A 12,923-nucleotide genomic window follows, 5' to 3' on the forward strand; every position below is an offset into this window, starting at 1 on the left:
TATACACTAAACCATCAGAAAGCAAAGATGTCACTGTCTCAGCCACCCATGTGGACAATTTTGAATTTGGGACTATTTCGAATTTTGGAATTCCAGTTAAGAGATACTCAGCCTGTACTGATTTGAAGGTGAAGTAGCTCTGCTTATTCTGATTCAATATGAAGAGAAACGGTATTTAAACAAACAGACTTTTCTACAAGTATCCATATAATAACCTCTATCTCTTTTTAAACTATTTAACACAGAATTAACAGTGTTATCAATGGTCCAGACAACCAAGAAGTTCCGCAAATTAAGACTCATGTCTTAATTCACTGTGCAAGTAGACATATTTTTTTGGGGGGGAGGAATACATACATAGCAACATTGAGAAGCCTCTTAAAGTTTTTGCATCTGCAACTTTAGCCTTCTTGCCACATGCAACCCATTTTGTTGTCACCCTTTAAATGCATGCAGACATTATGCAGTCTAGGAAACCATGATGACTCCATGTTTGGAATTAGACTTTCAAATTATAGTGCTGTGATTACTGGGAAGACCGTGCTGGGATGGAGATTGACTACCAGGTGTGTTCAAATGGCACATTGCCGTATTATCTCAAACATCTAATTCAGCAACTGATAGGTGATTTTTTTTAAAAAAAAATAAAGATTAATGAAGAATCTTGATGATGAATATGCTTGATGGAAGATGAGAATTTTGATTATCAAGCTCTTTCATTTTAGAACTTGTTTGCTTAGCAACACTATGGCAGGTGCTTTACTGATACACTGTTTATTAGATTTCTCTGGTTTCTTATCTAACTCTATACCATATATACTCGACTATAAGTTGACCTCATGTATAAGTCGAAGGCAAGTTTGGGGGTCACAATTAAGGATTTTTATATGACCTGTGGCTAAGTCAAGGGTAAAATCTAGGGTCATGTAACAAAGGATCTAAAGGATGAAGCAAAGGAAAATAATGCCAAAGAACAAAATTCCAGCAGGCATAACTGTATATGTTTACCCAAAAGTCTAGCTGGATGGGAGAGTAGAATGTGGTAAATGAATGAATCCAAGAGCAAATCAAACCTGATATTTCACTAGAAGCCAAAATGATCAAACTGAGGCTAACTTACTTTGGACACATTATGAGACGATGCGAGTCAATGGAAAAAAATTATCCTACTCAGTAAAGTGGAAAACAGTAGGAAAAGAGGAAGACCAGAATTCAAATGCATTGATTCAATTAAGAAAGCCACAGCCCCAAAGCATATTAGCCTCTTGAAATCCTCATGCTGCACATTTAGGAAACTGGGGCTTCCTAAAGTATCTCACTCATAGGGTCACTTTAATTGTTGACATGAAGGAAAATAACAGCAATAATCATACCTCCATAATACGTAGTCATGGCGTAGCACTAGTAGATTAGGGTGGTTTTGGCTCCAAAATAAACCAAACTGTCCTCTTACAACCCAACAATTCACTAGGCATATTGCTAAACCAAAGCTGGATTTCATTCAAACCCTCAGACCTCTGAAATGACTAGACTTTGTTTCTTCTTACTCATTCACTGAGGTTGATACCATGATATTTCAAGGAAATATGTTCCACTAAGACCACAAATGTAAGTTCTTGAAGTGTTTCAACTTATTTGCATACACCACCATCCAGACCCAGAAAAATATTCTTCCATTTTCCCTCCAACCCAAACAAATTTAATCAAGATACAAAAATTTCCCTGTTCAACCTAATATTGGGCACAGAGTTTATACTGCCTCACACACCAGGGCATTAGAGCAAGTATTCTAAGTCAAACCCATCCTGTCATGGATTACCACTGAATATCACATACCATGTAGCTCACCATTTGTCACTTTCTTAAGATGTTTGTGTGCAATTACAGAAAGTCAATTTTTCATGTTTAAGAACTCCCTTTCTAGTTTAAAAGCAAACCGTTTATGGACTTCAGATTGATATACTGGATCTTTCAATCTGTACTGTAGAGTTCCTAGATTAAACATCTGCAATTGTAAAAGGAGTGACATTTGACTATGTCCTTTCATACTGTAACTGCCTGCACAGAAAAAGGTTTCTCATTTACAGGGGCATAGCATCTGCAAATGTCACCATGGCATCATCAGAGAAATAGCAATGTGCACCTGAAGCCTTCTGTTAACAAGGTAGATAATAGAACACTTTAAGATATTTAAAATTGTATTAAATTACTTAGCCCAAGCAGCAGAAATATCTGGGTACTATGGCATCTTGCAGCACAGGAGACTGACACATATTATTCAATGGGCTACTGATGTGGACCAGTACCCTTTGCAAAGGTACTTGTTGAAGCAAATAATTTCCCCATCCCTTTTGCAGGCTTCAGCAGGTAATGCAAAGAAGGATTTTTGAAAAATTTGCAGTGTGACATGGAGAGGCCTTGCACTCATGTTCCTGCTACCATGTACATCTGACAACTGCCCACATTTTTCCACTTCAAAGAAAGCAACACAGATAATGAGTGGTCAGGGAGTTTGATTATTCTAATATATCTAACATTGGTAACCTACATGTGAAATTATTTCTGAATCTCACAGTGAATTTTCATGTCCCAATACAAGGTCCCATAAGGCTGGCCAAGAACATAGCACATGATATATCTGGGGGAGGAGAAGAACGGTTGCTGACTATCATCTGCAATTTTCCTCATCTTCAGTTTCTATAGGATGTCTATAGATGCTTAAAAAGTGGGTGAGGGAATTGGGGAGCATATTAGCCTCTTGAAATCCTCATGCTGCACATTTGGGATAGAACACATCGTATTTTTGACAGCCATTCATTGCATCTCTGAATTTGGTGGTCTAATGTTGATCAGAATGGGTTAAAAAATACTGGAAGCATGGAGTCTCTTCCTCCATTTACTCCACCACCACTGCAAGCCAAAATAGATCTTTTTCTCTTAGCAATGGCAACACAATTGTTCTCATAATCACTATAGCCATCGTTGCCACAATACCTTGCTCAGAGGGAAGGTTCCTTCCCCACAGTGAGACATTGTGGCCAAAGCTATCCTAAAGAGTGCTTGACCTGTGGCCACTTCACAATTAAGATGCTGTTTAAAAAGTTAAAAATCTGAAAAATATTTGCTGTAATTGCAGACAAGCAGTAACTAAGGTTTACATGGAGGCCATCTACAGGAAGCCCGTAGTCTTGGTTTTATTTCTTATTCTTCTCCGTCATGTATCCCCCAGATCCAGGCCACAGCCAAGGCCTGTAGATTCTTTCTCTACAATATTGCTAAAATCTGTCCATTTCTCTCAGCCTCTACTGCCAAGACCCTGGTTCATGCCTGGTGGTCTCCCGACTAGATTATTGTAATCTTCTTCTGGAAGGGCTTCCTCTCTTTCACCTCCATCTGTTGATTTCTGTCCAACATTCAGCTGCCTGCATTATTACATCTGCTTGCTGCTTTGACCATGTTTGTCCTCTATTATCATCTCTTCACTGGCTTCTCTTCACCTTCCATATTCCATATAAGCTCCTGTTGTTGACTTTTAAAGCCCTGCATAGGCTGGCTCTTCCTTATTTATCTAAATTTCTTTCTCCTCACATTCCCACTCGTACCCTCCATTCTGGTAGTCAAGGTCTGCTGGCCCAGCCTAGGATTTCCACTGCTCAGTCCAGGATTCGTCCCTTCTCAATTACTGCCCCTCACTCCTGGAACCTCCTTCTCCCACGAACATGGGTCATCACTGAGTTGAAGACTATATTATTCAGGAAAGTGTTCCCAGGCATTGTGTGATTGTTTATCCAATTGTTATCTGAGATCTGATATTTGATTTGATATTTGATATTTGATATTTTTATTTTGTTGTCTGCTTTTTTATCTAATTCTACCTTGTATTATTATCTATTGTTTTATATGCATTTTGTAGAATGTACGCCATTGGCAGGTTTCATTTTTATCAATTTAATTGTTTGTATGTACAGTGCTGTGTAAATCTACAGCACTATATAAATGAATAATAATAATAATAATAATAATAATAATAATAATAATAATAATCTTGCCTGCAATGGCTCATTCTGAAGAAGGACCCATTCCTCAGGACAATGTATGGTCTTATACTACCATAGTAAGAGTGACAATAGTGGCACTCCATTGTGGAATACTAATTTAGTGGGCAGTGATAGCTTTATAGAAAAGAGAGGGTACTGCAATAGTACCAGCAACTAAGGAGCATACAAATTTGCAATATGTGTGTTGCATTTTAAAACACTAATATCATATAACATCTAGGGGTAGCCATGTTGGCCATATAGCAAATCCTATAATAGCCAAACAATGATACCTTTATTGGGCCCAATAAATTGTGTATTTTGGTTGGTCCAATAAAGGTACCATTGTTTGGATGTTATACAGTGAGCCTGCGCCATACGCTGGCTCGTTATAGGTGGCTTCCAGCTTATGTGGAAGCCGCCGGGAGAATGATGCATGCACCAATGGGCCCACGCACACGACCACGCGGTGAACACGAGCCCCAAGTTTTGTCTTACGCAGAGGGGTCCAGAATGGATCCCCCACGTAAGGCAAGGGCAGACTGTAATATCATATAAGTGATCTGAAAGAAAGGGGACTTTGCAGAGGCTAGAATTTACCACTGAACTTTGACATATGACATCTCTTCTGCTCACTTACACTGTCTGATGAAGTAAAGACAATAGAAGACATAAGAACCATGGCTTTCTTGGGCAAACATATATTGCAAATTGCTAGACAAGCTTATGGAAACACTTCTTTTGCTTGTATCATTGATTCAGGAGTGCATCTTGCAATGGTCCTCACATCCAGCAGAAACTCTCTCTCTCTCTCTTTGTGTGTGTGTAGTCTCTGATACAGTAAAACCAAGTATGTCAATCTACCTAAGTAAGATTACCTTAGGAAGGTCTGTTGCTTTATTCCAACGTGTACTAGACAGAGCTAACAGCAGCGTACACAGTGATGACAGCTGTTCTGGGTGAACAGCAGGGAAGAGATCCAAATAGTTCAAGCGACAGCATTGGGCTAGGAATGGGGGGGGGATGTTCGAGTGAATTCCCCGTAATCATTGCTTGAGTAGACTCTGACTGTTGCCCTTTGCCACAGTGAGCATTTTAAACTGTACAGATTAAAAGTAATTTGGCAAAGTGGGAAATGTGTGTGGGGGGGTTATGAAGCCAAAAGAAAAAGGATTTCGGATGAGCATTCTCCATGGGGAACTGGACATGTCTTTCAAAGCTGGATGTTCCTGCTGCATGTGATTGTGACAACTCTGAATGAAGACTTCTTTTTTATTATTATTTCATTCTTTTGCAGCAATCTGTTTAGTTCCTTCAGCAGCTGATCCATGTAACATACACTTTCTCTGTGTACTACTGTCACAGTTGATTTTTGTTTTATTTTATTTTCATCTTGGCAAAACTTTATTCATCAGACAGGGTTTCTTGTTATGGCTTACAATGTAGCCTTGTTTGGAAACAAATTGGGATCTCAGGTTCAGATATCAGAACAAGCTGGCTGGTTAGTTTTACCCATTTGTACCAAGGATAAACTGAAGTAGGAGCACTATGCATGAGACCACTGTTTATTCACTGTAAATCAGAATAACATAAGCATGTATAGGTGAATGCCAGAAAACAGTGAGAGATTTTGCTAATTTGAACAAAAAAGTGGATGCTTCTGATGTACTGAAGAGTAGGAGCCATGTACGAGCCTGAAGGGCACTTCTGCTAGTGTACACAACACCAGATTTACTGTTACATCTGAAATGGGGATACATAGATGAGAGAAAGACACAGAGATAAAAAGTAAATAGGAACAAACAGACAGTGAGCAATGTACCTTTTGGTCAATGCTGTATGCGAGAATCCAGTCCTCTTGCTTAGGATGGAAGAGGAGACTCTGGATGTAGAAGCTGAGTCGATATTTCTGGTAGGTGGCACCTTCATCATTACTAATCATTATGCTACTTTCAATTTCAGGATCGCTCAATAGCATTATCTACATGAGGAGAAAGAAAATACAGGGTAAAAGACCTCATAGGTTTAACAATGTATCTCGTATCACCCTGATATTATTGTTATGTATTTTGACCAAGAAGAACCCCATAAAGTTTTTCACACCATAAATTGTGGTAACAAACTGCAACACTATGCAAAGACTATAAGCATGAATTAACTTAAGAAAGAAAATGTACATACACACACAAACACACACACATGCACACGTCAGTTAAGACTCCATGTGAAAAGTACATTCGAATTTAATGCTCATGGGCTAATTTTCATCAAAAGTAAATTAAGTGAACATAGAATCTGAGTACAGAAGCATCAATGAGTGAATGAAAGTATTCCTGTGCTTTGCGACTAAATAACACATATTTTGAATAGTGTTGCTACAATACATAATAAAAAATATTGTTCATTTTCTATTGCAAAATTGCATTTTTTTTCATTTATGAATTTAAGAAATCATTTTCTTGCTCCTGGTAAATGCAAAATTCCAAGTTAACAGAAGTTGGCAAGAAAAAATAAAAGGAGTTTGTCCTATCTTTTGATGTTGGCTTGGATGATGTGTCAACTCAAGGTAGTTCATGGAAGGAAATTTCCCATTCTTTCCTCCTTTCTGCAGCCACTTGAAGGCCTCAAACCCCCCTAGTGAGTGTTAAGAGGCTCCTAAGCTATATGGGATGGAAACAATGGTCAAGAAAGGAGAACTGGCAGTCGGACAGAGTTTAAATGTTAAATTAAGTAAATTCATGCAAGAAAATCTTCCTATCTACTCTTCAGGGATAGGGATTTTGCCCTCCTTGCGGGTGGGCAAAATAAGGGTATTGCTCCCTTTGCCACAAATAAGAAATTTGCCCACAAATGAAAATTTCCTTCAATCTCAAAATTTATAGTGTTGCAGAGAGTGAAACACTGATAACCATTTACACCTAGAGTTCTTATATTTGGCTGTGTTCACATTTCTTTGGTAACTTTGCTTGCTCCTTTTCTTTGGATGCCTAAACTTTTTCCGAATGCTCAAATGAAGTTTTAAGTTACCTCAGTGCTAGATATTTAAGAAATAAAAGGAATTTTAATGGGAGGAGCAGATTTTTTTGTTTGTTTGTTTGTTTGTTTTCAAAGCAAGAATATGCTTTGAATATGCAAGTCTACAGAGTAGATGGAAAAATTATTTCCATTCATTTTCTTATCTTAAGAGTCGAATCGTTATTTTTTTTAAGAGAAATAGACAGTGCATATAGTCAAAACCAAACTGAACTGGATCGAGAAAAACCAGCGATCCTTCTCCAGATGAATGCTTAAGTAGCTTGTTCTTGATGGCAGGCAGATTCTAATAAAAACTAAGTGTTGTTTCTATGTTAAATAAATCTGGCACGTTCGAAATTATTTTGCATGGTATTTTTATGTTAGCAATATGTCCCATTAAACGTAGGGGCGATACATAAAGTAAGATACATAGCAAAATAGCAAATTTCTACTTCCCCCTTAAATAAAGCCTCAAAGCATGGTATATGACTAGTGAGTCTTAATTAGGGATTGTTAAACTCGTAAAATATAGTTAGGACGACTATATATTCTAGTTCTCTATGGAAATAGCTACAAAATGGTTCATTAGGTTTGGTAAATCAGAAGTCTATGGATTCATAACATTTCTTGAACAGCTAAGAATACTCATGCTTAAAACTTAAAATGTGTTCATTAAAACATTATAATGATGTCCAAAATAAACCTTAAAATTTGACAGCAATCCTGCATCAGAAAAGGTAGCAAGGAGATATAAAACCAATTCCCATATAACCCCTCACCCAAAACCTACATTTTCTCTGCTACAAATTTTCAAACCCAAGCATTTACTGGTTGACATGAAGTAGAGGAAGCAGCAAACAAGCATCCAGATGTTTCCCTATACCTGGAGACATAGTGACAGGGATCTGGAGGTGCTGCACACAATGTCACTGTTCTGTGCCCACCTACAGAAAACTGCTGGACCCTTGTCTCTTGCTCCTCAGCCAGGAAAAGCTGGAGATGAGAAAAGGCCAGTTGCAGTAGGGATTTGGGTTACTGCATATTCTATAGAGAACTGCAACCTCCTCAATGACCAATAAATTGTATTGTGATGCTGTAAGTCTAACTTAAGTCAATTGAATGCCAGTCCTTAACTCTTTTTTCAATATGCCAAATAAGAGTGGCTCAAAGACTGAACTACTGGGCTAATATATAAGTTTGTTTGTTTGTATATATAAGTGCACGCACGCATGCACGCAGACACACACTCACACACTTCAGATAACATAATATTACTAGAACAGAATACTCTTTAAGTACCGAATATACTCATGCATAAGCCATAAAGTTAGGTTAAAAAATGGAGCCGAGAAACTTGGGGTTGACTTCTAAACAGGTCAATACGGTAGGAGGAAGGGCGAGCCTTCATCCCCCAAGCCTCTTCCCAGCTGGGCTGCCTCCTTAGGTCTGACACTCAGCTGGCCCCAAAAGCCGACCTCAACTTATACATGAGATTGACTTATAGGCAAGTATATACGGTATACATTACTCATAGATCAGCCCAGGGGTAGGCAACCTGCGGCCTGCGGGCCGGATGCGGCCCGGCAAGGCCTTGGGACCGGACCCATCCCGGTCCTGCTGCCGATTGCCGCCGGAACCTTTGGCCTCTCGTGTGAAGGCGTGGGGCCTTTGGCCTATCAGGAGGAGGTGGGCAAGGGGGGGGCAAGCGGCAGGCAAGGGGGGCAAGCAGTGGGCAAGGGGTGCAATTGTCTATAGAAGCCTCCGAAACATGCATTTATATTAACATTTTTTTAAAAAACCAGCAAATTTTAGTGTGTCCTCCTTTTATAAAAAAGTGTCCTCCATTTGAAATTTTTGTCCTACATTTGTCCTGGTTTATTTGTTTATTTAATTTTTAAAATTTATTTAATTGTTTATTTTTTGGCTTCCGCCCCCCAGTTGTCTGAGGGACAGCAACCCAGCCCCCGGCTCAAAAAGGTTGCCTACCCCTGGATCAGCCAATGTGGGCAAAGAAACAAAGGGAGAGCATTTTCCCTAGGAATCCACCATTACTGTACGCTTAGCCATATAGAGAAGCAAAGGCCAAGATATCCCTATAATCAAATATTAGATAGCTTAAGTCTTCTATGGTTTGTGCTCTAGCCTTATAACAAAATCTGCAAGGAGAAAAAGATTAATTCCATGTTCTGTATAAATTTCACCAACTATGATTTATACTGTAGTACTTACTTTTTTGCATAATATATTCTAGGTTTAATAATCATAGAAAGACATACTGGTAAGCATCTATGCAAGTGATGAAAGCCCCCACCTCTTATCTTATTTAACAGCTCCTCTGAGGCCTCTGCAAACTCAGCAGGGTCTCTTGAACCTGTATTTTCAAACAGTAAGAATTCTCCATTAAACATAAGGTCTGTTTCCAAGCATATTTTTGTAGAGCAGATGCAAAGGCTAAAACCTAACCTTTTCTTTAACTGAATACTAAGATTTGTAGAAAGCTGAATTCTGTGTCCTAATGCAAGATTCATTTTTTCTTCCCCTGAGCTCATGGAATCATGGCACACATGCTGCCCTGTGTATGGAATATTGCTACAGTTGCAGTAGGATAGACAGGACCAAGCAGACCTGTCATTAGGCAAAGTGAGGAAGGTGCCTGAGTACCACAGATATTCAAGAGAAAGAAATAGTGGTAAAGTGTTGAAAGACGGAGCTCTGTGTGCCACACAGCCTTTCCTGTAATCCCTACACCAGTTGCTCTCCTTGTATAGTGGATAACACTTTCCTGACTTGAGTGATGAATTCAGATTCAGCTGTGGAGTCAAAGGCTTTCACAGCTGGCATCCATAGTTTTTGTTGGTTTTTCAGGCTATGTAACCATGTTCTACAAGAGTTTATTCTTGATGTTTCGCCAGCACTGTGGCTGGCATCTTCAAAGAACACAACTGTCTGAAATTCTGGGTCATGCCAACAACTATCTGGTCAGAATGCACAGGGAAGCCATTGAAATCCACAAGCCCTTAGACAACTTCAACAGGAAAAAAGAAACTCTTAAACTAAACAAAGTTTGGCTACAAGTCATGAAAAACACCAAAATCAAGACCCAGCACATGCAATTGGAAATTACCCAGAGTCGGGGGTTTTCACAACAATGGATCACTAATTAAATAGACACTGTGAGGCCTTGCCATTCAACAAGAGACCAGAGATTAACATGTAAATTACTTCCTCTCAACCAAGGGCCATACAATATATATAACCCACTCACATCCATGCCAGCATTCTCTGAAGGTGCCAGCCATAGTGCTGGCGAAATGTCAGGAATAAACTCTTCCAGAACATGGCCACATAGCCAAAAAAACAACAACCTCACATTCAACTGTTGGAATCATCAACCTCTTTCCATGAAATGGGGAGAGAAAAAGGTGTAATCATGTCCATCACCTCAGGCATCAAAATGTCCTGGGACATCTCTTAGTGTAGAAGCAAACAGAAAATTTAAGACCAGTGTTTAAAATCATTTTTGAAAATCTCAGAGTTGCATTTCAGCAAAACACAATTCTATAAGAATAATCACCTTTTCATAATCTCTAGGGCTGCCATGACAAAAAACTCAGTATACCGTGGAAATACAAACCTGGTCTTCTATTTCTTGTTGCTTCCCAAAGGGCTTACATTTTGCACTATAGAAGGGAAAGGTTTTCACCTCCAATCCCCATCTGAAAAATCAAATCAACTTTTCAGGATTCAAGCTAGCTTCCATTTGGGACTTGTTTTGTTTCCTGATCTATTTACATTCAGGGGATAAGAAAAACATCTGTATCACATTAGTAACATTTGCTTACATCTTCAGAGTAGATGAGAGAATCAAAGATTGCCATAAAGTAAAACATCTCCAAAGGACACTGGTTTTAAAAAGAAGAATCTCTGGGAGTACACAGATTTTCCATTACAATACCACTAAAGGTTAGCAAATAAATAAAGCTTTAAAGATTTCCTCACAGACTCTTGCTCTGAGGTCATAGAAAAGTAAGAAAAGATGTAGCTCCAGTCAATGTTTCCGAGTTTTAATATTATCAGAGAAGGAGAAAATCCTACCCTGATCTACTTTCTTCACACTGCACAATGTTATACAAAATTCTATAATCCCCCCTTGCTTTTTTAAAAAACTATACAGTCCCAAACACTGCAGCCTTTCTTTTTAAGGCATATGCCTCAGCCACTTAATAATTTTGGTTGAAGGTTTTTGCATGTTTTCCAGCTCTGTCACATCTTTTTCAGGCCTAGTGGCCCAAAGGGAACACAGTATTTCCAGCATAAGCACATCATGCATTTGTATAAAAGTGTTATATTTATTTTCATTTCCTTTTCCAATTAGCTTCAACACTGAATTTGCTGCTTTCTTTAATAGAAGCCAGATATGAGATCTACATATTTATTCAGCAACCTGATATTCCAACATCCTTTCTTTTTCTTTTTCTTTTTCTTTTTTGTTTTGGCCACTCAGGTTCTATTACTGTATATGTGAAGGTCACAAAGTTTTTAATGCTAATACATAGCAGATGGGTATCCATATTTCACAGTGGTTCACTTTGTTTAGTATTCCAAGTGCTGCATATTGCCAGTGTGGCATGATAACTTGAGCAGACAAAAAAGTGGGGGGGGGGGTTTCTCATAAAACAGGCATCTGGATATTATCACACACTTCTACCCTTTCTCCTTATTTTTAGTGATTCATCTCATTAGTAAGGATAATTCCTCCAATCTTTTCTTCATTCCTGGAATGCATCCTTTTGTTTCAGTGAACCCCCTCTCCCCACTTCTAGCCCTTTGAGTCCTTCCCCTGAATTTTGACCAGCTGGGCCCTGCGCTTTGCTGAAGCTTGGCATATATTTACAGGGAAAAGCTTCTATAAAATAGCCATAAGATCAAATATGTCCTTAGAAAAGTGCAGTCTATTTCTGCAAAGGCTAATGAATCAAACCCAAGAAATAGTCCAATCCACTCCACACAAAAAACATATACAATTCAGACATCAAGACAAATCAGAATCAAAGATGAATTTACTCAGTCTTCATCTCTGTGGTTTTCACTTGTTCAGATGAAAATGTAGAGGTGAATGTTGACATTTCACCCAATTATATTCACTCACTCCAAATCTCTTTGTTTTTAGTGAAAAGTCTGAAAGAAGCTATGTTTGTTCAGGTTACGTATGGATTCCCACATCACACAGCTGGATCATCTTTGGATGGATAGAAGCAGTGTTCAGACCACCTGCTGAACATCTAAGGGTTGGGATTGGGCCAGTGGAATGATCTTTCACCCCTACATCTATATATTCAGTTAACATGTGGAGACCACATGAACAAAATTCTTGTTATCCTATGATGAATAAAAAGCTATGTAGGGAAAGAGTATATTCTTAGTATATTTTCTGCAAGTCCCAGCTATTTGCCATGACATGGAATGGGGATGTTCCACTGACAACCAACCTTAGAAAATCCAGGTAGCAACAACAGAGGGTTCGTGCCTGAACACAGAAGCAACAAAAACAGCTTCTCTGAAAGTTCAGCCTCTCCAGTATGAGAGGTTATACATTTCCTACTCCCATGAGCATTAATACCAGTTGTAGTAAAATACAATTAAAATTGTTTTAAAACATCTCAAATAATAATAATTAAAATTAAAACAGCTTGCAATCAGTTACTGGAGGCCTGCTTGAAGAGAAATGGCTCTGTCTGCCAGAGGAATGACAACAAGGAGGGGAGCAGCCAGGATTTCCCTGGAAGGGCTTACGGTACGGAACCTATCTGTACTTCATTGCTGACCATAATCACAGCCACTGCGTGTGCTCTCTATGGACCATAACTAATT

The 12,923-nt window shown here is 38.8% G+C and overlaps 1 protein-coding gene across 1 annotated transcript in view; it reads right to left on the reverse strand.

The window, feature by feature from the left end:
* The window catches only part of SORCS3 (sortilin related VPS10 domain containing receptor 3), a 652,615-nt gene that overhangs the window by 286,715 nt on the left and 352,977 nt on the right, over positions 1-12,923 (reverse strand). Inside the window, exon 4 of the mRNA XM_042460847.1 lies at positions 5,860-6,018. Coding sequence (XP_042316781.1) covers positions 5,860-6,018 — 159 coding nt within the window. The remainder of the gene's footprint in view (positions 1-5,859; positions 6,019-12,923) is intronic.

The sequence above is a fragment of the Sceloporus undulatus genome, chromosome 3 (genome assembly GCF_019175285.1).
Source record: "Sceloporus undulatus isolate JIND9_A2432 ecotype Alabama chromosome 3, SceUnd_v1.1, whole genome shotgun sequence".
Lineage (NCBI taxonomy): Eukaryota > Metazoa > Chordata > Lepidosauria > Squamata > Phrynosomatidae > Sceloporus > Sceloporus undulatus.